A 22,430-nucleotide genomic window follows, 5' to 3' on the forward strand; every position below is an offset into this window, starting at 1 on the left:
ATGGAGAGAGACGTCACAGCTTAGACGATGCACTGTATTATGGCGGTAGGTAGCGGCATTAGCGCTGCAGCTACAGGTGAGGAAGGCGCCCCGCAGGTGGCTTCTAAATAGGGAAGGCGGTGCTAGTTTGAGCGGCAGAACAGCAGGAACGATGCGTGGATTCTGGCGCTACTCGTCATAAATAAGGCGGTGTAGCGCAACTTTTTAGTGGCAGTATTTTTCTGTATGGCAGAAAAGCTCCTAAGCCAAACTTTTTTTCTAGGCCTGTTCACGATCGATACGCGGCACCATTTCTCTCTTTTCATCGAGTGGCACTCCGAGTCCTCAGCATCTCACATCACAGCGCACAGGGCACAAGACACAATGGTGGGATTAAAGGGACTTGCGGCCCAGTTGTTTGCGAAGCAGAGTCTGGCCAAAGGTAGGCGGAGACCAAACTTGGGCAAATATAACAATGGGGACAGTCCATTTTTGCTAACGACGCTGCAGAGTTCGATCCAGAGTCCGAAGATCCCGTCGACGACGACAGCGACAACCGGAACGGTGACGCCGGCAGTGACAGCGAAGTCAGCGCGCCCGAAGATACACAGGACACGGAGCACTATGTTCAGGTCGGCAAAAGCAAGTTGCGCCGAAACGAGCCCGTCGCATTAGGGCCGGCCTACCGAGGCGTGCGCATCAGCCGGAAACAGCTGGAGCAGGATGGCGAGGACGACGAGGACGGTGAGGATGACGAAGATGACGAAGATGAAAGCGAAGACGAGGACGAGGAGTTTGACGACCCCGACGAGGTCGATGTTGCGGGCGCCGAGGAGGTCCACACCGACGCCGAGATCGACAGCGACGAAGCCTTTGGCGAGGACGATGAAGACATCATAAAGAAATTTACGTTCCGGGGGAGTGACAAACCCAAGACGCCCAAGGGCAAGCCAGTCTACTCTGGCGAGGAGAATGAGGAGGCTGACGAAGAAGAGGACGAAGACGAAGACGACGAGGAAGAGGATTCGGATGACAACGAGGGCGGCGAGGTCGAAGACATGGCTTCCAGTGGTGACGATGACGATGACGACGACGATGGAGATGAGGAGGAGGAAGAGGATAACAACGACGACGAGCTCGACGCTTCTGCAGCAAAGGCCGAGGAGGAAGCACGGAAAATCCTTGCGGAACAACGCCGTCAAGTGCTTTCCTCTATATCGGCGTCGGCCAAGGCAGATGCCGACAAAGGTTTTGCAGTCCGCCAGCAACGGCGCACATTTGACGCTCTCCTTAACATGCGCATTCGCATTCAAAAGGCTCTGTCGACGGCCAACACACTGCACACTGTGGCCCAGGAGGACGCAGCCAGCACAGCCGCCACCGACAGCGCCGTGGAGGAGGCGGCCGCCAAGGCCATTGAGCTGCTGAGCTCGATCCACGACATCCGCAAGTCCCTTTGTGACGCCGATGGCTCAAGTACGAACGCCAAGCGGAAACGGCACAGCGCCATCAGCGCCGACAGCTCGTGCCGGGCCATCTTTGACGAGATGACGGTTGCCGAGGAAGCCGCTGCGGCCAAGCGCCGCAAGGTGATTGACCGCTGGGCCGCGCGTGTCCAACGTCCCTCGGCGGCATCGGCCGCCGCCGCCGCCCGCCGGTTTACCGCTGGGGCCGCGCCGCAGCCCCTGTCGACGGTTCTGGACGGCCAGCTGGTCGCGGCCGAGCGGTTGGTGAAGCGCACGCGCACACCGCGGTCGTGCGCGCCCGTCCAGGCCGCCAAGAAGGTCGAGGAAGACCCGGAGATTTTCGACGACGCCGACTTTTACCAGCTGCTCCTCAAGGAGCTCGTCGACCAGCGGACCGTCGACGGCACGGCGCCGGGTAGCGTGGCGCCCATGGTACGGTGGGCCACCACGGCGGCCAAGGACGCCAAGACGCGCAAGCTGGTGGACCGCAAGGCCAGCAAGGGCCGCAAGATGCGCTACAATGTCCACGCCAAATTGCAGAACTTTACGGCGCCTGAGGACCGGCGCGACTGGGAGCCCGAGGCCATTGACCGCTTCTTCAGCTCGCTGTTTGGCCAGCGGATGGCGCTGGCGGAGGACGATGGCGCCGATGATGACGACGACGACGAGGATATGGAGATGGGTGGTGCCAGTGTGGGCGAGGGCCTGCGGCTGTTTTAGACGATGCGGCTTGGCTTCAAAGAGTCTGATTTTAGGACTCGGTCATTATTTGTCCTTTCTTTCTGGTCATTCCTGCTTGCATACCACATTGGCGTTGTAACATTTTATGAATAGACAAAAACCGGGGAGCCGTGTATATATATAAGTGCATGTCAAGCCATTAATTTGTGCCGTTCACCAAAACTTGCAACTCCGTGTCCCGTTATTCGTCCCGCAGCAGCTCTTGCAGACCGGCCGATGTCAACGCCACAAAACAAGCAACGTGGACCGCCAAATGCACAGCCGGGCCGCCTAGTGTCCGGCCTTGTGGTCCCTGCAGCCCGATTCTTTGCGTCTGCCGGATGAGCGCTCGCCGGCTGGGAAAGAGATGGTAGCTGCCAAGGGCGAGAGCCACGAGGCCGCGCAGGTGGCCCGGTGACGACCACGCGGCCATGACGAGGCTGAGCAGCACCGACGACGCCAGCAGCCCGCCGTAGTTTTGCAGGAGGAGCACCACCTCGGCACCGCCGCCCGTCGCCGATGCGAGCAAAGTCGCGCTGACCTGGCGGTGGGGCGCAAAGAGAAAGGTGGCTGCCGCGGGCGTCTCAATGGCGGCGTGCAGCAAGAAGGCGAGCCGGGCAAGCATGGTGTTTGGTGGGGTGCACATGTATCCACGGTCTGAGTGGAGATGGCGGAAGGGCGTGGCGATGCGATGAAGCGTGGACGGACCAGATAGCTTACACGAGTCGGTTCGGCATACATCTGGCTTAGTGCATACCCTAGTTATGAGCTCCCGCTTATGAGCATACGAGGTAGTTGCCTCGGGTGAGGCCTTGCGCTCAGCCTTCTGTGCTGGAAAGTGCGTTTCGGCTAGACGAGGCTGTCACAGCCGTCCGCTGTAAAAGCTCTACTTCCACTTTTGGCGTGTGCATCTTGCACACCATTTTGTCAGATACTGTAGTGTACACGGGCAGACGATCTCGAATGCGAAATGCTAGTTTTGAACTTGTTGATCTGGCCAGATATGTGATGCATCAACATGTAAAAAGAGGCTCTGGACACATGGTCGACAAAAGACGGGATATTCAAACGGTGCAATATGACGGCATGCCTCGTTTAATTACGAGCCGTGGCTGCTGCGTTCATGTAGGTTTTTCCATTAATCAAATACTCATTACCAGCAGGCCTTGGGACTCGATCCATGCCGTGCGGTGAACCGACGTGGATGTGGCACGGCCAACAGGGGAGCATTGTCAGGTCGGTGCCATGTCATATGTAAAGGCCACTGTGGCAGGAAAAAGGGGTGTCTCATCCGCTAACGCCCCAATGGTTGATTTCGCCAGATACGCTTTCTTGGACGGCGTGTGGGCTGCCTGTGGGGACGCTCCGTTCGGTGGCTTAGGGGACTTAGGAGGTTCCGTAGAATCAGATGGAACAATCGAGCTAAATAAGCTTTTGTCGACGACACTTGGTCGTTCCTTCTTGCTAACCTTCTTTTCGCCTTCCTCCGTTGGATTGTGCGCTTCGGCCGTTCCTGCCTGGAGCATGGCCACTGTGGCCAAATATACAGTGACTCAGAAAAGTGTCATTTACTGGAATTGGAAGGGAAGGTGCCAGCCAGCAAAGAACAGGTGTGCTTATGGGATGCGTTGACAATGAGATCGAACCACACATTCGACAGCCCTCTCGTCGTCTCCCCCAAAGCCACCTGGCTTTCAGGGGCCCAAGTACCGCGTTTTCAGGGGGCCAAAGAGGCCGGCACACTCTGAGTTGTCGGGTGGGACAGGACAGTTGTAGCTTTTGGGGTTAGCGCGCCTGCCTTGCCGCCATTCAGTGCGTGCATGTGTGTGAATGGGTGGAGCCTTGCCCAGACGATCAAGGGGCGTGCAGCCAAGGGAGCCAGTCAGGGAGCGTCAGGGAGGGAAGGTACCAGGGGAGCTGTGTGTTTAAAGTGGTCACGTGCTTTCCTGACCGCGTTGATTCCCCAATCCAAACGTGCAAAGCGCCACCCGCCGCCAGCATTGGACAGATGTGCCAGGTGTCCTCAAGCGGGACCTTTTCTTCGAGGGCGGCCCTCTTTGGCCCTGAAAGCATATCCGACCCGCAGGTGCCAAAAGGGACACATAAAAAGTTCGAGATATTCTACCTCGCATATAAAGGAACACCTCTTTCTTTTCCTCCTTCCGCGCACCAACTTTTTACCTCTTTTTTTCTCCCTCTTGTCAATCTGCACGCCGCTCTTCGCCAGTCCCTTGATCCAGACTCTTTGTTGTCTGAGAGGCATACGAGCTCTGTTCCTTCAGTATTTCGTTGGTTTCCTTTTTCTTTTCCATTTTCGTTTTCTTTTTCTTTCCCTCTTCTGCGGCTTTTCACCGCTTCACACACACCTCACAATGGCCTCTTCCCGGAGAAGCTCGTCCCAGTGGGGGCTGGGCCTCTTCCTTGTGGCCTTCTTCGCTGTTCTCTTCTCGCCTGCGTTTGTGAGCCAGGCCCGCGCCGACGACGTCCAGGAGTACGGCACTGTTATTGGTATTGTAAGTAGGACTCGGCTCCCAGTGACGTTACAAACCAGAAGCCAGACAACCAGGATACGAGCAACGTGGTCACAATGCTAACCTTCTCTCTCTAGGATCTTGGCACCGTAAGTCAAACAACTATTTCCCGTGCCTGCGAGCTGAATGGCGCAACATCGAACCTCACAAGGAGTTCCAGGAGGCCCGGAGAGGACGGCCGAAGCAACCACGAACATCCTACTAACCCGTGTGTAGACATACTCTTGTGTTGGTGTTATGCAGAAGGGCAAGGTGGAGATTCTCGTCAACGACCAGGGCAACCGTATCACACCCTCCTACGTGGCTTTCACCGACGAAGAGCGGTTGGTTGGTGACGGTATGTTGCATTTCCCTCCACAGCTTCCCCCAAAGCTCGCACTTGGCGATTGGAATGTATACTAACTCTCCTCTAGCCGCCAAGAACCAGGCCGCGAGCAACCCGGAAAACACCATCTTCGACATCAAGCGCCTGATCGGTCGCAAGTACTCTGAGAAGGATGTCCAGAACGAGTATGTGCCTATGTTGCCTCCGTGAGAGGTGTTTCTTTATGCATTGGCCCCAAAGTACCTTGCTAACAATCGTGCAGCATTAAGCACTTCCCCTACAAGGTTGTCAACAAGGACGACAAGCCGTTTGTGCGCGTCGACGTCAAGGGCTCCGAGAAGACCTTCTCCCCCGAGGAGGTGTCCTCCATGATCCTCGCCAAGATGAAGGAGGTCGCCGAGGGCTACCTGGGCAAGAAGGTCACCCACGCCGTCGTCACCGTCCCCGCGTACTTCAACGACAACCAGCGCCAGGCCACCAAGGATGCCGGCATTATTGCTGGCCTGAACGTCCTCCGTATTGTCAACGAGCCCACCGCCGCTGCCATCGCGTACGGCCTGGACAAGACCGACGGCGAGCGCCAGATCATTGTCTACGATCTCGGCGGTGGTACGTTCGATGTGTCCCTGCTGTCGATTGACCAGGGCGTCTTCGAGGTTCTGGCTACGGCCGGTGACACCCACCTGGGTGGTGAGGATTTCGACCAGCGCATCATCAACCACCTCGCCAAGCAGTTCAACAAGAAGCACAGCGTCGACGTCACTGCCGACAAGAAGGCCATGGGCAAGCTCAAGCGCGAGGCCGAGAAGGCCAAGCGTACTCTGTCGTCGCAGATGTCCACCCGTATCGAGATTGAGTCGTTCTTCGACGGCAAGGATCTGTCCGACACCCTGACCCGCGCCAAGTTCGAGGAGCTCAACGTCGACCTGTTCAAGAAGACGCTGAAGCCCGTTGAGCAGGTGCTCAAGGACGCCAAGGTCAGCAAGAGCGAGATTGACGACATTGTGCTCGTTGGTGGCTCCACCCGCATCCCCAAGGTCATCTCGCTCCTCGAGGAGTTCTTTGGCGGCAAGAAGGCCAGCAAGGGCATCAACCCGGACGAGGCCGTCGCCTTTGGCGCTGCCGTCCAGGCCGGTGTGCTGTCGGGCGAAGAGGGCACGGACGAAATTGTCCTGATGGACGTCAACCCGCTCACCCTGGGCATTGAGACCACCGGTGGTGTCATGACCAAGCTGATCCCCCGCAACACCCCCATCCCGACCCGCAAGTCGCAGATCTTCTCGACCGCGGCCGACAACCAGCCCGTTGTCCTGATCCAGGTCTTCGAGGGCGAGCGCTCCATGACCAAGGACAACAACATCCTGGGCAAGTTTGAGCTGACCGGCATCCCGCCGGCGCCGCGCGGCGTCCCCCAGATCGAGGTGTCGTTCGAGCTCGACGCCAATGGCATTCTCAAGGTGTCGGCCCACGACAAGGGCACCGGCAAGAGCGAGAGCATCACCATTACCAACGACAAGGGCCGCCTGACGCAGGAGGAGATTGACCGCATGGTCGCCGAGGCCGAGAAGTATGCCGAGGAGGACAAGGCCACGCGCGAGCGCATCGAGGCCCGCAACGGCCTGGAGAACTACGCCTTCTCGCTCAAGAACCAGGTCAACGACGAGGACGGCCTGGGCGGCAAGATCTCTGAAGAGGACAAGGAGACCATTATTGAGGCCGTCAAGGAGGCACAGGAGTGGCTCGACGACAACGCCGCTACTGCTGACCTGGAGGACTTTGAGGAGCAGAAGGAGAAGCTGTCCAACGTGTAAGTCACACCCACCGACAGCCGCCACCCCACCTCAACGTTTGAACAGGAACAGGACCTTTTACTGACATATTCCAGTGCTTACCCCATCACGAGCAAGATGTACAGCCAGGGCGGCGACGCCGACGAGGAGCCGCTCGACCACGACGAGCTGTAAACGACTCCGCCGGCGACCTCAATACGACATGAGCGAGCGAGCGAGCGTTACAAGTGGAGGCATGTTGTTGATATACCAGAAAAGGCAACAAGAAAAAGTGAAAACAGTTTTACAAAACAAAAAAATTGAACAAACAGAAAACACGCAGGCGACGGGGCGTTTTTCATTTGATGCCCGCCAGTCAATTTATTGCGTTTTACTATTGCGCTCTACTATCATCCCCCCAGTTCCGTTTCTTTTGATTTTGATTTTTCTTCTGGTGTTGAAGGCAGAGGGATTTCTTCTTTCTCTGATTTAGATGTTTCTCTTCCTCTCATAAAAGGAGGAAGAAAGCGGGCACACGCAACAACTGCCCATAAAGTCGGACATTGATAGACCGCGGTGCTTTGCGTGTACTATTATTAAACACCGAATTTGATAATAAAAAGAAATTAAAAAACAAAACGGGCAAGGCTGTCGATTGTAGACTCAGCAGTGAGCAAGACGGGGTGACAAGAGGCGCGAGCAACGGGGATGTAGAGAAGACGGGGCGCAGTTGAAGTATCGTGATAGTTTGGACTTGAATGGAGAGGTTTTTTTATTTTATTTTTTATTACACCGTGCAAGGTCTGCTGCAGGGGTTCTGTACGCTGTTGCAATATGACGTAGCTGGGCGCAAAAGACGTTCCCGCGGCGCGCGGCGCGGGAAGACAGGTGACAAGGCTAGCACTTGCCAGTTCCAGTGGACACGGAGGCGCCGAGCGAGGAAGTCGCCAGCTTTCAGCTGCGAACGAATTCTTCCATTCGTTCTGGAACTTGTAGAATTCGCCTCCATACCTCGTGTCCGTTTCTTTTTTCCCCTTTGTTTTCTCGTCGCTCTTTTTTTACCCGGCCAGCCGGCCTACGACGTAAAGATGTCCTGGTCACCCACTGCCTGCTTAGCTGGCTACTCCGGGCGAGTCTTTTGCGGTCAATCAGCTGCCGTCGTCGCCGAGAAAGGTCGCGCAATACTGCTTGCGCAGGCTCTTGTCTTCACCGCATCTCCCGTTGTTCCTCTGAGGACTGGTTGTAGAAATGACAGTAGATTGACAAACGACACAAATTGCCAAAGATGGTAGTATTTTACATTGGTTGTGTTGGGCGTTCGTCATGTTGGGCTTTCTTCCCGTTTACGGATTTCTGTGTAATAATATTAGTGGTTGAACTTGCTTCTTCCCAAGGTTCCAAAACGTTCCAAATGTTCTGTGCCGCTTCGAGAAGCATAATTCCAGGTGCTGTCTTGGGCGGAATCTTATCTTACATTGCTGTAAAGTTTGGAATCGTTTGTAAGGGAATATCCTCTACAGCAAATGTCACGTCTTATTTAGGGCCCTGCGTAACTACTCTTAGTTATTTGGCAGCCTAATCAATGATGCTCCGCCGTCCAGCGTTGTCCAGCGCCCGCTAAACCCGCCTGTAATACAGTCGTAATTAGTCGTAATTAGTGCACTAACAGCTGCGCCCCTCTCGTGCATTCTGCTCTCTGGGAGCAAAACCCCTCCCTCTTCCCCTCCCTGTTCCTCCCCTTTCCCAGTGGGAATGACAGTGTTACGCAGGCCCAACCAGAATAAGCACCACCTGCGAATTGCCTCCGGACCGGTTTCTCGCGCTCGTGACAAGGAGAAACAGGAAAACAAAACGAAGTATTGTTCTTTAAATAAAACAACGAAAATTTGCTTTTCGCAGCGTGCTCTTTGTTGGCTCTTTCACTTTATGCGCTCTGACATCCGGTCGCCGTCGTTGCTCTTGCCGTCTGCCAAAACTGTTCTTGCCCTTCTCGAACCATTTCTTGCACCTTCCTTGGTCAACGGCCTCCGCATGCTGTAAAGTACCTGTGTCGTGTCGGATGCAACTGCCCCCTAGAGGGCTGTCTAGAAGCCACTACTTCGCACTTCCTGCCCATTTCGTTAAAGACTCGGGTCACTGCTACCAAGGAAAGCTCCACCGCGAAGCACCGACCTTGCCATTTTCACGTTCCAACAATCTCCTCTCGCTCACTCGCCTTCTCGCCCTCCTTCTCTTGCTCTCTCTCACCTTTCTCTCCCTCTCAAATATCTCTCTGCATCGCAACAACGACTGCGCGGCACGTTCGTTTTATTTGCTACGGCTCCTCGCTTTTGCTTTGACAGTATTCGCTATTCGTCCTGATTTCCTGCCCCCATTCTCTCGCTTCTCCTTTCCCTGAATCGCTTGCGCATCCGACGAACATCGTTTTATCTCTTTTCTCCGCCCACTTTCGTACATTCGGTGGGCAGCCAGACCAACCCGTCCCGCCCGACTACCAGCACCCCCGTACCGACCATCTTTCTGCGGTCTCGTCGCTGCGTTGTTGACGTGCGCCATCCTTCCAACTTTCTGCGTGAAACCCAAGGAGCCCTCTCCGTTTTCGACGAACCGTTGCTGTGTCTTCACGCAAACGCAATCGCCAACGTCGCATTACGACGACTCCGTCTCCTTTCGTTTTACCCCGACTGAGACTCCATACAACCCCCTTTCTCGTTTCTTTAGCTGCACAACCCGGTCTCTTGGACCACCCAGTCGCCCATCATGTCAAAGGTTATGAGAAGCGTCAAGAACGTCACCAAGGGCTATTCCAGTTCCCAGGTGAAGGTTCGCGAAGGTTGGCCAAACTCTCTCTTGTTGTCCTTATCTTGGTACTTTTGTGGTTGCACGTCATGCTAACCAGGCCTCTCTTTTCCTACAGCGACCAGCAACGACCCATGGGGCCCAACCGGCACGCAGATGAGCGAGATCGCACAGCTCACCTTCAACTCGTCAACCGACTTCAACGACATAATGGACATTATCGACAAGCGGTTAAACGACAAGGGCAAGAACTGGCGGCACGTTCTCAAGGCCCTCAAGGTCCTCGACTACTGTCTCCACGAGGGGTCCGAGCTGGTTGTCTCGTGGTCCAAGCACAACCTGTATATTATCCGGACGCTCCGCGAATTTATTTACATTGACGAGGAGGGTCGTGATGTCGGAAACAATGGTACGAGATGGAACTAGGCACCCTTTTCATTGTCATCCTTTGATCCTCTGACGAGTCACTAACAAGCCTCTCAATAGTTCGCATTGCCGCGAAGGAGTTGACTGCTTTGATCCAGGACGATGAGCGACTGCGCACTGAGCGCAGCGACCGGAAGAGCTGGAAGTCGCGGGTAACTGGCCTTGACGAGTACGGCCCCGGCGGCCAAGGCGGAGACCTTCCCCCACCGCCCCGGCGCAACCGGGACCGGCGCGGCGGCGGTAACGACGACGATGACGCCGAGTACCGGCTGGCGATCGAGGCGAGCAAGGCGCAGGAGGAGGAGGACCGTCGGAAGCGCGAGGGCCGGAGTGGGAACGCCGAGGAAGACGACGACGACCTGGCCAAGGCCATCAAGCTGAGCAAGGAGGAGGAGGAGCGCCGCCGCCAGCAGCTCGAAGCGAACAGCAACAACAACAACAACAGCAGCAGCAACAACAACATCGACCTGCTGTTCGACGTCGAGCAACCCGCCCAGCCAGCTGCCGCCCAGTTCACCGGTTTCAACCAGGGCTACCAGCAGGGCAGCGCTGTCGACTTCTTTGCCAACCCCATTGATCAGAGCCAGATGCAGATGCAGATGCAGCCGACCGGCTACAACCCGTACGGTAACTTCGCCGGCCAGCCCACCGGCTACCAGAACGGCTTCGGTACAAACGGCTTCGCCACCCAGCAGACCGGCTTCGACCCATACGGCCAGCAGGCCTACCAGCTGCAGCAGCAGCCGACATCCTTCTCCAACAACCCCTACAACACGCAGATCCAGCAGCCCCAGCAGCAAGACTCGTCCTCTCTGCAGCCCGGCAGCAACAACCCATGGTCGTCGGCAAACAACGGCGGCGCCCAGCCCTTGCAGCCCCTGCCCACCGGCTCCAACAACCCCTTCGCCTCGGCCGGCGCGAACAACGCAAGACCGCAACAGCAGCAGCAGCCGTTCAAGCCGTCCTTCAATACGCTCTCGAGCCTGCCCGAGCAAAAGACACTCGCGTCATTTGGCCAGCCACAAGCACAAGCACAACCCTTCCAGGCACAACAGCAGCCACAGCAGCCCCAGAAGGAAGTCAGCGAGCACGAGGCACGCCTCAACGCACTGCTGGCGGGCGGCGAGGGCATGGACACCTTTGGCAACACGGGCCAGCTCCGTATTCCTGCGCAGCACACCGCGCCCGGCACATTTGTCAACAGCGCCGGTTCCAACCTGAATCGCCTCACGGGCGATGCCACCGGCACGAACAATCCCTTTATGCGCCAGCAGTTCACTGGCATGCCCGCTCCGTCCTACGGCAACGGGCCGTCAGCGAATCCGTTCGGCGCACAGCCGCAGCAGCGGCAGACTGGCAACCAGGACCTTATCCAGTTCTAGGCTTCCTGTTTGCATATGCTCTTTTTAATCGGTGCTGCCCCTCCATCTCTGGCTCTTTTAGCCCATGCCTATTCCCATCCCTTCGATCCCTCAAACATCTTCTTTGTCCCCCGCCTTGTCTGCTCCTGTTCATACTTCTTCTTTGCTGTCAACATTCGATACGTCTGGGGCTGTCGAGTCTATCGGAGTACGGATTTGTCCGTTTGAGGTGGAGGGAAGATAAAAATACCAGCTCACTCATTCCGTGCTTTTCCCTTTCTCTGTTTCCCTCTCCCTCCCGTCTCCTTATCTTCATCTACGTCCTTTAACAATGCGACTTTCTCTCGGTTCACACCCGTGTTCTGCTTTCTCCATTTCCCGTTGCTCCGTGCGTACCTTGGGTATTGGCTTTATTTTGTTTCGTTTCATTTATTTTATTTCAGAGTACATTAAGTCATATTTTATATAACCAAAACAGTCTTGAATTGATTGTTCATTCTGCCTCGCCCTGTTGTCCGCCTGCCGATCTGTGCGAATCTCTTCTCGTGACACTGGGCCTGTTGCCATCGATTTGTCATTTTTGTAATCTGAGCCTGGTGGTTTCGACCTCGTGACTACAGTCGAAACCCTTCCTCTCCTTATTTACCACTCCATCTGTCGTCTCTTCAGCGTGCTTTGTCAGAACAGGAGTCATCACCAAGTATGCCTTGCGCCAGACAGCTTCAAGAGATCAAAAAGGCTCGATCCTGCTCTGTTAGTGGGCAGGAGCTTGATGAGGCCCACTTTAGCGCCGTCGCGCCGTGCGCGTTGACAACCTTATTCTAGGCAGGCGCAGGCAAGCAGCTCTGGTCAGAATGTGGGCTTCTGATTGGCTGATTGAAGAGCTGCAGCGAATCATCGTGTGCAATTGGGCACCAACCTGCTGCTGCCTGAGGCCATCTGGTGGAAAATGGCCATCGAACAATGGCTCGGAGGACTCCACCCAAGCCACGCGCCAAAGGCCTGTCTCCCCTCTGTCTTGTTTTCTCGTCGTCCTGCGCGAAAAGGCTTTGCTGGCCACGTATTTTCGCCCTTTCCTCCTGCTGTCGACCGCTCCTGCCGCCTAGTCATTGTCTTCTACAGCGCCTGCAACCACACAAACCGTACCGTCCGAGGGTGGTTTGCGCCTTCCTGTCTTCCGCCGCTGTGTCCTCGTTCCCACTCCCAATACCAAGGGCAGAAAAAATAGGAGCGTCTTCGCCAGGGAAGCTATTTACCCTCACTCTTTTCTCTCTTCCTTCCGTTTTCTACACAGAGGGAATACTAGAGCTTCTCTTTCCGTTTCCTCCCAATCCTTCCTCTCCTTTTTTCTGACCACTTCCTTTCTTTATTTTTTCTTTATTTATATCTTCATATACAGCGCTGCTGTCTGCCCGTTTTCCCTTGAAATTTATCGTTCGCTCGCTTGTGTACTTTTTCACCCCCCCTTGTCTGCTTTCGCAGCCCAAAAAACGAGACCAGCCGCGTCACAAAATCCGCTGCCCATTTTTCCTGCTCTGGATTTTCCTTCAATCTTTATTCGACAACAACAACAACGACGAGCGACAGCTGCAAATCGTCCGACACGTACGCGCCGCATCGCCGAGCAAGCCGTTCACTCGACTCAGATCGACATGCTGGCAGCTCCCGATCACGGGTTTTAAGCTCCGACTACACACCTCTTTCTCCCCCGGCCTCTCCTCGCGACAGAACCTCGCGACGCGCCATTTGGGAGCTTCCAAGACAATATAGCTTGGTCGACAGTGGGAAGCAACAAGAACGTCACTAAGCTTGGGCCGTCTTCAGATCGAAACGCGCTGTAACCTACGGCGGCGACTTTGACGCGTCCGTTTTCTTGCATCGACCGAGTAGGCGTCGATTTCGGTGACCGGGCGAACGACGCGCTTCCTTTTCACGACCACGTATCACCTCTTTCACTCTACCTATACAACTCGACTTACCCTTGATAGTGCTGAGGTACAACTCATAGATCAAGGTGACAAACTCTTCGACACGCAACAATGTCGTTCGGGGGTGGTTTCGGTGGCTTCGGCCAGCAGAACCAGACCCAGCAGACCGGCGGCTTTGGAGGCTTCGGGTCAACCAGCAACACTACGACCGGAGGTATGTACCAGAGTCGACTATTTCTGTTTTTCCATCGCGCGCGCGCTTTTTCTCTCTCCCCCCCTTCTCTGTTTCGCATTAGTACCGTGTTGCTTTTCGTTTTTTCTTTTGCGGTTTCTACCTGCCTGCAAGTCATGTTATCGCGTCTCTACTGTCTTCACTCTTCCTCTACCTTGCTCATCTACTTCTTCACTCCTCGGCATTCACCTCATGACGCCTTGCTGGACGAAGCTACGACTGGTGGGGGGCGAAGAGAGGAGACGGCGGGCGGGAATATACTTCGCGACGCGTCTTGTTTGAGCCCATTTGCTTTCTTCAACTCTTAAATTCGCCGTCTTCACCTTCTATCAACCGGCCCCAAAGATCGGTATCCCGTCTTCCCCCCAGACACCGCAGGACTAACGAGATTTTCTCCTCTCTTACGTGCTCGTCGAACCAGGGTTTGGAACAAATACAAACTCGTTTGGCGGCGCTACTCAGAACACCGGTACCGGTCTCTTTGGCAACACCGGAGCAACTGGCGGCGGCTTTGGATCCTCGACCGGTATGGCATCAGGCGCCTTTCCTACGCGTTGACCCTTTTTCAAGAAACTATCTCTGTCCTGCTCTCTGCTATCCTTTACGTTCTCCTGTCCTCCCATACGCACCTAACTTAATTTTACACTCGCTCCTTTTGCATTTTCTTCTCCTTTTTTGCATTTTTCACATATCCTCTACATCTGTTCCGTGACTAACCACATCTGCATTATAGGAGGCTTTGGCAGCACCGGCACTGGCGGTTTCGGTGCGAAGCCTGCATTCGGGGCGACGACCTCAGCCGGCGGCGGTCTGTTCGGATCCACGACGGCAACTGCTGGTAGCTCAGGCTTTGGCGGCGGCGGCGGATTCGGCAATCCTGCAGCAACCTCTTCACCATTCGGTGCCGGCGGCGGCACCTCACTGTTTGGCTCCACAGCAGCTAAACCCGCCTTCGGCTCAACGACGGGCACTGGTGGCCTCTTCGGCACAACGCCTGCTGCCAGCACGACGTCATCTTTTGGTAGTGGCACCACGGCTGGGTTTGGCGCGACGGCCAACCCGGGTATCGGCACCAATGTTGGTGACCCTCCTGGCACCAACTCCGTCGCCTTCCAGCCGTATATTGAGAAGGAAGCAACAACCAACCAGCAAAACAGCTTCCAAAACATCCTCTTCATGGACGCCTACAAAAAGTGGTCTCCCGAAGAGCTTCGTTTGACCGATTACAACCAAGGCCGCCGCTACGGTAATGCGACTGGAACCGGCGCATTTGGTGTCGGCTCCAACTTTGGCGGCTTCGGTGCGTCAACCACTCCCTCTACGACAGGCACGACTGGCGGTCTGTTCGGTGGAGGCGGGACGACCACAGGTGGCTTCGGCGCCCAGACCGGCACGACCACGGGCGGCTTCGGCAGCACCTCCACTGGCGGCGGCCTGTTCGGCGCGAAGCCTGCCACGACTGGCGGCCTTTTCGGCAGCACCACGCCTGCCCAGCCAGCACAGACGGGTGGTATCTTTGGTGGTGGCGGCACCACTGGTGGATTCGGCTCGTCTACCACCGCTGGCGGTTTCGGTTCGACGCCCGCTGGTGGCACAGGTTCGCTCTTCGGCAGCACCGCGACCCAGAATAAGCCTGCTGGCGGATTTGGTTTCGGGAGCACCACGCAGGGCACGACTGGCTTCGGTGCCACTGGAGGTACAAGCGCATTCGGCACCCCCCAGGCTGCCACCACTACTGGAGGCGGTCTCTTTGGCAGCACACCGGCGGCCAGCACCACATCTGGCGGTGGTCTTTTTGGCGGTGGTGGCCAGACGGGTGCTGCTTCCTCGGGTTTCGGCACCCAGGCAGCCTCTGGATTCGGTGCCCAGCAGCAGACCGGTGGTGGCCTTTTCGGCCAGGCTAAGCCTGCTACTGGCGGTCTGTTCGGCTCGACCCCGACCCCGGCAGCCGGCACCGGTACAACTGGCGGGTCACTCTTTGGCTCATCCACGACATCCACACCATTCGGCGGCACTGCTGGCACACAGCAGACCGGTGGTCTCTTTGGCGCAAAACCGGCAACAACCACGACTGGCGGCCTCTTTGGTAGCACACCCGCGGCTAGCACGACCACAGGTGGCGGTCTCTTTGGCGGTATTGGCCAGACAGCTCAGACACAGCAGCAGCCGGCGCAGACTGGCAGTCTGTTTGGCAGCTCCCTGGGCCAGGCTCAGCAGAAGCCGTCTCTGTTCGGCACAGCGGCCCCTGCCACCGGTGGCGGTCTCTTTGGCGGCCAGCAGAACCCACAGCAACAGCAAGGCGGTCTGTTCGGCCAGAGCACGACCGCGGCCCAGCCCCAGGCTGGTGGTCTTGGCGGTTCTCTCTTTGGAAACGCGCAGCAAGGCAACCCAGGCCTGGGTGCATCTCAGGGCCTGACCACGAGCATCAACGACACTGGTGCATATGGTGCGCCCTCGCTCTTCCAGAGCTTGGCCGCCCAAGAGGTGCAGAACCCTGGCCCTCTTGCGACCCCTCTGTCCGTCAACAAGACCAAGACTTCTAGGAGAAGTTCGATCTTGCCGCTGTACAAGATGACCCCAGGCTCGGCATCCAAGTTCGCCACTCCCCAAAAGCGTGGCTACGGCTTCTCGTACAGTACGTTTGGCACCCCCAGCAGTGTTTCCAGCACTGCGAGCACGCCCGGCACCATGAGCCAGAGCCTGTTGGTTGGTAGCATCGGACGCGGCGGCCTGACGAAGAGCATTTCGTCGAGCAACCTGCGCCGGACCTTCAACCCCGAGGACAGCATTCTGCTCCCCGGCGCCTTCTCGTCCAACTCGGGCCCACGCTTCTACGGCAGCACGGGAAGCAGCAAGAAGCTTGTCATCAACCGCGACATGCGCTCTGATCTGTTCTCCACCCCCAGCAAGGTCAGAGACTCTGGTGGTGCCGATTCCTTGACCGACGCCAGTCTCGGTAGCACCCGGAAGCTGACCAAGAGAGTGAGCTTCGATACCACCATCGCCAAGGATTCCGTCCCCGAGGGCGTCAACGGTAACAACGGCCCGGCCAGCGGCAGTGGCAGCGAACCGGATATGGGCTACCTGCGCCCCCAGGCGCGCCCATCCAACGGCACCAGCAGCTCCTCCAACACTGCTGGCAACGGTAGCAGCTCCGCGCTGGTTGTCTCGCCGGCGTCCAATGAGCCCGAGATGGAGCAGGTCACCGGCAAAGAGCTTGCTATTGTGCACGAGGAGGAGGCCTCACCCGTGCGAGCCCGTTGCATCCCCAGCAACTACCGCGTTAACAGCAAGGAGCTTGGCAATTACTGGATGTCGCCCTCCAAGGACGAGATTGAGCAGATGAACCGCGTCCAGCGCCAGCAGGTCGTCAACTTCACCGTCGGCCGCACGAATGTCGGCCAGGTGCGCTTCCGCGTCCCTGTTGATCTGACCAAGATCAACCTGGACTCCATCATGGACGGTATCGTCACCCTCATCATCCGCTCCGCCACCGTCTACCCTGACGTCAACACCAAGCCGCCTGTCGGACAGGGCCTCAACGTCCCGGCTGAGATCCTCCTTCTTCACACCTGCCCCCGCAGCGGACCGGACGCGAACGCCGCCAAAATGAAGAAGCACATCACGCGCCTCAAGAACATTCCTGATACCACTTTTGTCAGCTACGACGAGCAGACCGCCGCGTGGGTCTTCCGGGTGGAACACTTCACCACGTACGGCCTGGACGACGACGACGACGAGACCGACGCGGAGACAACCCGCCTTTCTGCAGCCGCTGGCAACGCTGCGCCTGTGCCCGCCTACAACACAGTGCTACCGTCGACGGAGCAGGTGAACGACGAGGATACGTTTGACTTTCGTCGCCGCAAGCACGTCTCCGTCCCCGGTGCATTTGACGACAGCCACGACATTATGGATGACGAGGACGAAGAAGGCGATGTGACTTTCCAGCAGTCTTTTTTATCTAATCGCTCCGCGGATATGAACGCCCAGGCCGTGGTGCCCATCAGCACGATGGAGCACGACCACGACATGGAACAAGGCGAGGATAGTGGTCTGTATGAGAACGAGGGCGAGGCGCCTTTTTCTCAGCAGCTCTATTCTGCCGCGGAGCTTGACGACAACAACAGCCTCGAACCCTACCCCTTCCTCCCCGACCTGCCCCCCGTTGTCCAAGAAACGCCTGCCGGCATCATGCGGGCTCGCCTCCGGGCAATCAAGGAGTCCAACACACCACTGAAGCTGCAGGTCGCCGACGGCGACAACTGGATGGACATGCTGCAAAAGACGGTCAGCCCCCAGAAGCGTGACCGTGCCGCTCTCAAGGCACTGGGCGAGCACGGTGCTCCCGAGAAGCCTTCATTCAACGAAAGCATCGCCAACTTTGACAAGAAGGCCGCTGCATCCACCGCGGGTCGTGGCTTCGGCGCAAACGACAACCGTGGTTTCGCCACCAGCATCGACCTCATGAACTCGCTCTTTGAAAAGGCCAAGGCCCCGACGACCCAGGCGCCGGAGACGATTGCCCCCGCCAAGGGATTTGTGAAGGTCCGTAGTGCCCTCCTCATCCAGTAGATGGACGACTTTTTGGCTCTCCCGTTTGATGTTTCCCTCCCGTGCCATTCACACTTCTTCCACCTCGTTTTGTTATTCTCAGCACATTCCACATCCACATGATTGTATGCACGTTGGCGTTGGAAACCCATTCCTTCATTTTATCCCTTGCTTCCCCTATTTAATAATTACATCTGCCGTGTACCTTACTTGGTAACAAATACAAAACCTCAAAATCACCAAACAAAAAACAAAACTGAACACCTTGACTAAATGTTGTTCTGTTTTCTAGTGGCCTTACAAGCGAGCCAACAAGACCGTCGACGAAGATGAGGCCACCATGGACCCAACGGACCGCGCTTTCCATGATGCCGCGAGACCTATCTGGTCCACGGACGGAGCGTGCATTGTCACCGAGGCACAAACCGATGACACCGAACCCTCGCTGAAGCGAATTCGGATGTTCGACCCCATTGGTGCGCAGCTCACAGACGTACGTGGCAAGAGATGCTTTCGCCTTATATGCTCAAAAACCACACCTAAAATTTTTTGAAAATGAAAAATGATAAAAAAACTAACAAGGTCCAGTACTCCGTTGAGGGTCTGTCCGATCACAAAGATGTCGTGGACGTCCAGGTCGTGGACGGTGTGCCGGCGATCTCGACTTGCCGCATCCCCGAAATCAAGGCCTTTGCCGGTTTCTGTGAGCAAGTCAACCAGCGTCGGTCAGCGTCCGCCAGCACCATATCACAACAGCTGGGCTCCTACGAGCAGTCTGTTTGGGAACTTGCCAGCGTGCTATTTGATCCTATCGACGAGCATGCTTCGAACCCGGGAGACGAGGCGCGCCAGCGCAGGGCCAATCTGGCCACGTTCTGGGCGCAACTTGTGCAGGACTCGTCTTCGGCCAAACCCCTGGACCAGGCACAGTCATTTGAAGAAAAGGCAGTCCTCTACCTGGCGTCCCGCAAGGTCCCTGAGGCCTGCCGCGCGCTCGTGGATGGCAAGAATTTCAAGCTGGCCACACTGGTCTCGCTGATTGGCACGGGCGATGCCTTCAAGAAGGACATGCGCGAGCAGGTGGATGACTGGCAGCAGGGCGATGCTCTCTCCGAGTTCAGCGTGCCTCTGCGGTCGATCTACTCGCTGCTCGCTGGTAACGTGGCCGTCTGCGAGGGCAAGAAGGGCGGCGGTGTCGAGAACCGCATGAACTCGGTGGTCGTGTCCAACTGGTTCGGCCTCGACTGGAAGCAAGCATTCGGCCTCCGTCTCTGGTACGGCATCGCTGCGGGCGAGGGGATTGAGTCGGCTGTGGCCAAGTACGTTGAGGATCTCGAGCAAGGCCGCGTGCCTGCCCCTCGGCCATGGTACACGACACAGCGCGACATCACTGCTGCCTGGGCCGATCCCCAGCGCGAACTTCGCGAGGACCTGCTGTTCGGTCTACTCAAGGTCGCTGCCGGCCTTGCCCGCCTGGAAGATGTGCTGGAGCCCGAAAACTCACAGCCGTCGCCGTTCCGGTACCGGTTCTGCTGGCAAATCAGCCAGGCCCTGTCGGGTGCCAAGCACATCAGCGCATCGGCCAAGCTGTCTTTGGAAAAGGCTGACGCGCTCTGTACGTCTTACGCGTCCGAGGTCGTGCACCAAAACGACCGATCTTCCAACGGCCCGGACGATGGTGCCTGGGTTCATGCCATCTGGGTTCTGCTGCATCTGTCTGACCGCACAGCACGGATACACGCCGTCCAGGACGTGCTGGCGCGCCACACGGGCTCACTGTTTGTCAACAACGGTGCCCAGTCGAACCTGTACGGCAAGCTGGTGGACGACCTCAAGATCCCGGCGCAGTGGGTGTGGCAGGCCGCCGCGCTCTACTGGCGCAACCAGCAGAACCAGCCCGTGCTGGAAGCCGAGTGTCTTCTGCGTGCGTCAGCCTTTGCGGATGCGCACCGCATCTTTGTCAAGGAGCTGGCGCCCAAGGCCGTTGTCGAGCGCAACTACAGCGACATTGCGGAAATGCTCGAGAAGCTGCAGCCACACCGCCAGCAGATCAAAGACTGGGCGCTGGGCGGCGAAGTGTACAGTCGGTTCCTCGACCTGCTGACGCTGCAGCGTGGAGGCACGCTCGGTGGCAGTGGTACCGGCGGCTCGGGCGGCAGTGCTGCACGACGTACACGAGGACGCCAGCAACAACAGGCGCGTGACGAGGCTGAGCAGGCCTCCGCGCAGCTGCTTGGTGCCGTGGAGGCGCTGGCCGCCAGCCTGCCGGCCATGTACGACAACGCAGGCAATGCGCTGCCGACGGAGGTGGCGGCCATTACGGAGATGGCGGATGTGGTGGCGAAGGAGACGATGGCGCTTGCCAACAAGGGCAGAGTGAGTATTTCTATTATTTCCCGTTTATGCATGCCCCAGACTGCCATGGTTGCCGACACAGATGCTAACAGTTGCTTGTAGATGGACTTGACCAAGATTTCTCGACTGCCCTTGACGGAGGACCGGCGTGTTCGGTACTCGTCCGACCTTGCGTTTGCATACTACCGCGAAGTGATGAGTGCTCACTGAACAGGAGACGTGGGAGGAAGGAAAGAGAGAGTGCAAAAAGAACGAAAAAAAGATGAACGCGAAAGAAGAAGGAAACAAAAAGGAAAAGCAGGGAGGGAGCTGGCGGAACTAGGCGGAACGGCCCGCAATTGTATAAAAATGGAGGAATGGAGGGACGGGTTCTGTATTGAGCAGCGTCCTGGCAAGGACTCGCTCGCAATGTATGGGCTGAATTTGGCTGTTGATTTGCCGATTTTTGTTTTGATTTAACTTGTTGAGCATTGGGTTGACGTTGGCGTGTGCTTTGTGTACGATCCCCCCGTCGGAGCGCGGTTGCATGTAACCCTTCATTAGATAGAGACCCGTAAGCTTGTCCTTTAATATTACATTTTTGACGCTTGCAAGTCGACGGTGCAGATTTGCTGCAGATTTGCATGTGACAGGTGAACTCTACTCACATCCCGGTGACTACAGAGCAGAACGATCGTCTCCATGCACACGTAGCCTGGAAAAGGTTGGTATTATATTTCGTAGTCTATTTCAAATTGCTATTTCCTGAAATAAAAACAATAGTGTAGAAATGGATGAAAGCATGGAAACGAGTACAATATAAACGTGAACAGGACGCGATGCCGCATGAGCAAGCAAAACACGGTAACACAAAAGAGAACCACCTTTTCATTCTCTCCAATCGGCATCAGCTGTCGCCCGGCCCAACTGTCTTCATCCTCTTCTCTCTCTCTCTCTTCCGCCCCTTTTGTATTTGTCGGTTGGGTTTTTTTTCTTTTCTTTTCTGTTTTGCTGCTGCTTGTCTTGCTTTCAGAGTGGTGGTGTTACAGGAGGAGGACTACAGCCGACAGTATGCGTGATTTACGCCGTCTTCTTCCACTGGTTGTAGATGCCAACAATACCCGATGCCGTACCGGCCAGACCAACCACGCCGTCGTCAAAGTTGGTCCAGCCCAGGCTGCTCGTGGTGTTGGTCAGGTCGCAGACGTCGCACAGCAGCTGCAGGTGGCTGGCCTGGCGCTCCTTGGCAATGCGCTTGCCCTCAACAACGCCCTCGCCGTCCTTGCGGTCGATGCGGGCCTCGCGCTCCTGCAGGCGGCGCAGCGTAAAGACCTGCGCAAAGACAGAGCACAGCAGGCCCAGCGTCCACAGGCGGGCGGAGTCGCGCTTGAGGCGCGTGGCCAGCGTGCGGTTGGAGAGCTTGCTCACGCCCAGCGTCTCGGGCAGCATAATCAGCTCGATCGTAAGGTAGCTGGCATAGCTCAGCTGCCGGCCCACGGTGGCGTAGCGCAGCACGGGCGAGCCGACGGCAGCCGTCGACAGCTTGGGGTCCTGCGACGCGGCCACGGCGGACTTGAAGTGCTCCAGGTTCTTGCCGGCCTGCAGCAGCTTGCGGGCCTTGCCGAGGACGGCCTTGAGGGCGGCCCAGGGCGCCACTTCGGCGGTCGTGGCATTCGTGCGCAGGCGGTACCAGACATAGAAGCGCGCAAAGTACTGGACAGTGCGCATCAGCTTGTCGCGGCCGACGGTCGTGGCGGCGAAGCGGAGATAGTGCGCCACCGTCGGGTGGAACACGAGCGCGTCGGCAACCATTGTGTATGGGGAAGAGGAGGAGGGAGAGGAGGGGGAGGAGGGGGAGGAGGAAAAGGAGGGTTGGTGACAAGAAAGGAGAGAGTTGTGAAACAAATGTTGGACGTCCGTGGTCGCGATAAAAATTGCCGGAGGAGGATGCGGTCGAAGTGGTGCGAGAGTCGTCGGAAGAAAGAGACAATCGGCGGCAAGGTCGA

The 22,430-nt window shown here is 56.9% G+C and overlaps 6 protein-coding genes across 6 annotated transcripts; 4 read left to right on the top strand and 2 right to left on the bottom strand.

The window, feature by feature from the left end:
• Positions 1–363: 363 nt before the first annotated feature.
• SPBR_05777 (protein AATF/BFR2) lies at positions 364–2,165 on the top strand (the record flags this gene model as incomplete). The annotated part of the gene is made up of 2 exons (XM_040764040.1): positions 364–421; positions 490–2,165. 2 exons carry the CDS (start codon positions 364–366, stop codon positions 2,163–2,165), a joined length of 1,734 nt encoding a protein of 577 aa, XP_040622185.1.
• Positions 2,166–2,367: 202 nt separating this feature from the next.
• Positions 2,368–2,790, bottom strand: SPBR_06260 (uncharacterized protein; the record flags this gene model as incomplete). Its single annotated transcript, XM_040764522.1, has 1 exon — positions 2,368–2,790. The coding sequence occupies one exon, from the start codon at positions 2,788–2,790 to the stop codon at positions 2,368–2,370; it is 423 nt and encodes a 140-aa protein (XP_040622186.1).
• Positions 2,791–4,537: 1,747 nt separating this feature from the next.
• Positions 4,538–6,985, top strand: SPBR_05650 (heat shock 70kDa protein 5; the record flags this gene model as incomplete). Its single annotated transcript, XM_040763913.1, has 6 exons — positions 4,538–4,678; positions 4,774–4,785; positions 4,913–5,033; positions 5,110–5,206; positions 5,284–6,828; positions 6,907–6,985. 6 exons carry the CDS (start codon positions 4,538–4,540, stop codon positions 6,983–6,985), a joined length of 1,995 nt encoding a protein of 664 aa, XP_040622187.1.
• A 2,565-nt stretch (positions 6,986–9,550) lies between these two features.
• SPBR_05764 (epsin) lies at positions 9,551–11,397 on the top strand (the record flags this gene model as incomplete). Its single annotated transcript, XM_040764027.1, has 3 exons — positions 9,551–9,623; positions 9,708–9,998; positions 10,076–11,397. The coding sequence occupies 3 exons, from the start codon at positions 9,551–9,553 to the stop codon at positions 11,395–11,397; spliced, it is 1,686 nt and encodes a 561-aa protein (XP_040622188.1).
• Positions 11,398–13,415: 2,018 nt separating this feature from the next.
• SPBR_05463 (nucleoporin nup189) lies at positions 13,416–20,655 on the top strand (the record flags this gene model as incomplete). Its single annotated transcript, XM_040763727.1, has 6 exons — positions 13,416–13,518; positions 13,958–14,062; positions 14,270–18,084; positions 18,383–18,583; positions 18,679–20,466; positions 20,548–20,655. The coding sequence occupies 6 exons, from the start codon at positions 13,416–13,418 to the stop codon at positions 20,653–20,655; spliced, it is 6,120 nt and encodes a 2,039-aa protein (XP_040622189.1).
• Positions 20,656–21,504: 849 nt separating this feature from the next.
• Positions 21,505–22,236, bottom strand: SPBR_06175 (peroxin-11B; the record flags this gene model as incomplete). Its single annotated transcript, XM_040764437.1, has 1 exon — positions 21,505–22,236. One exon carries the CDS (start codon positions 22,234–22,236, stop codon positions 21,505–21,507), a length of 732 nt encoding a protein of 243 aa, XP_040622190.1.
• Positions 22,237–22,430: the final 194 nt, after the last annotated feature.

This window comes from Sporothrix brasiliensis (genome assembly GCF_000820605.1).
Source record: "Sporothrix brasiliensis 5110 chromosome Unknown Cont15, whole genome shotgun sequence".
Lineage (NCBI taxonomy): Eukaryota > Fungi > Ascomycota > Sordariomycetes > Ophiostomatales > Ophiostomataceae > Sporothrix > Sporothrix brasiliensis.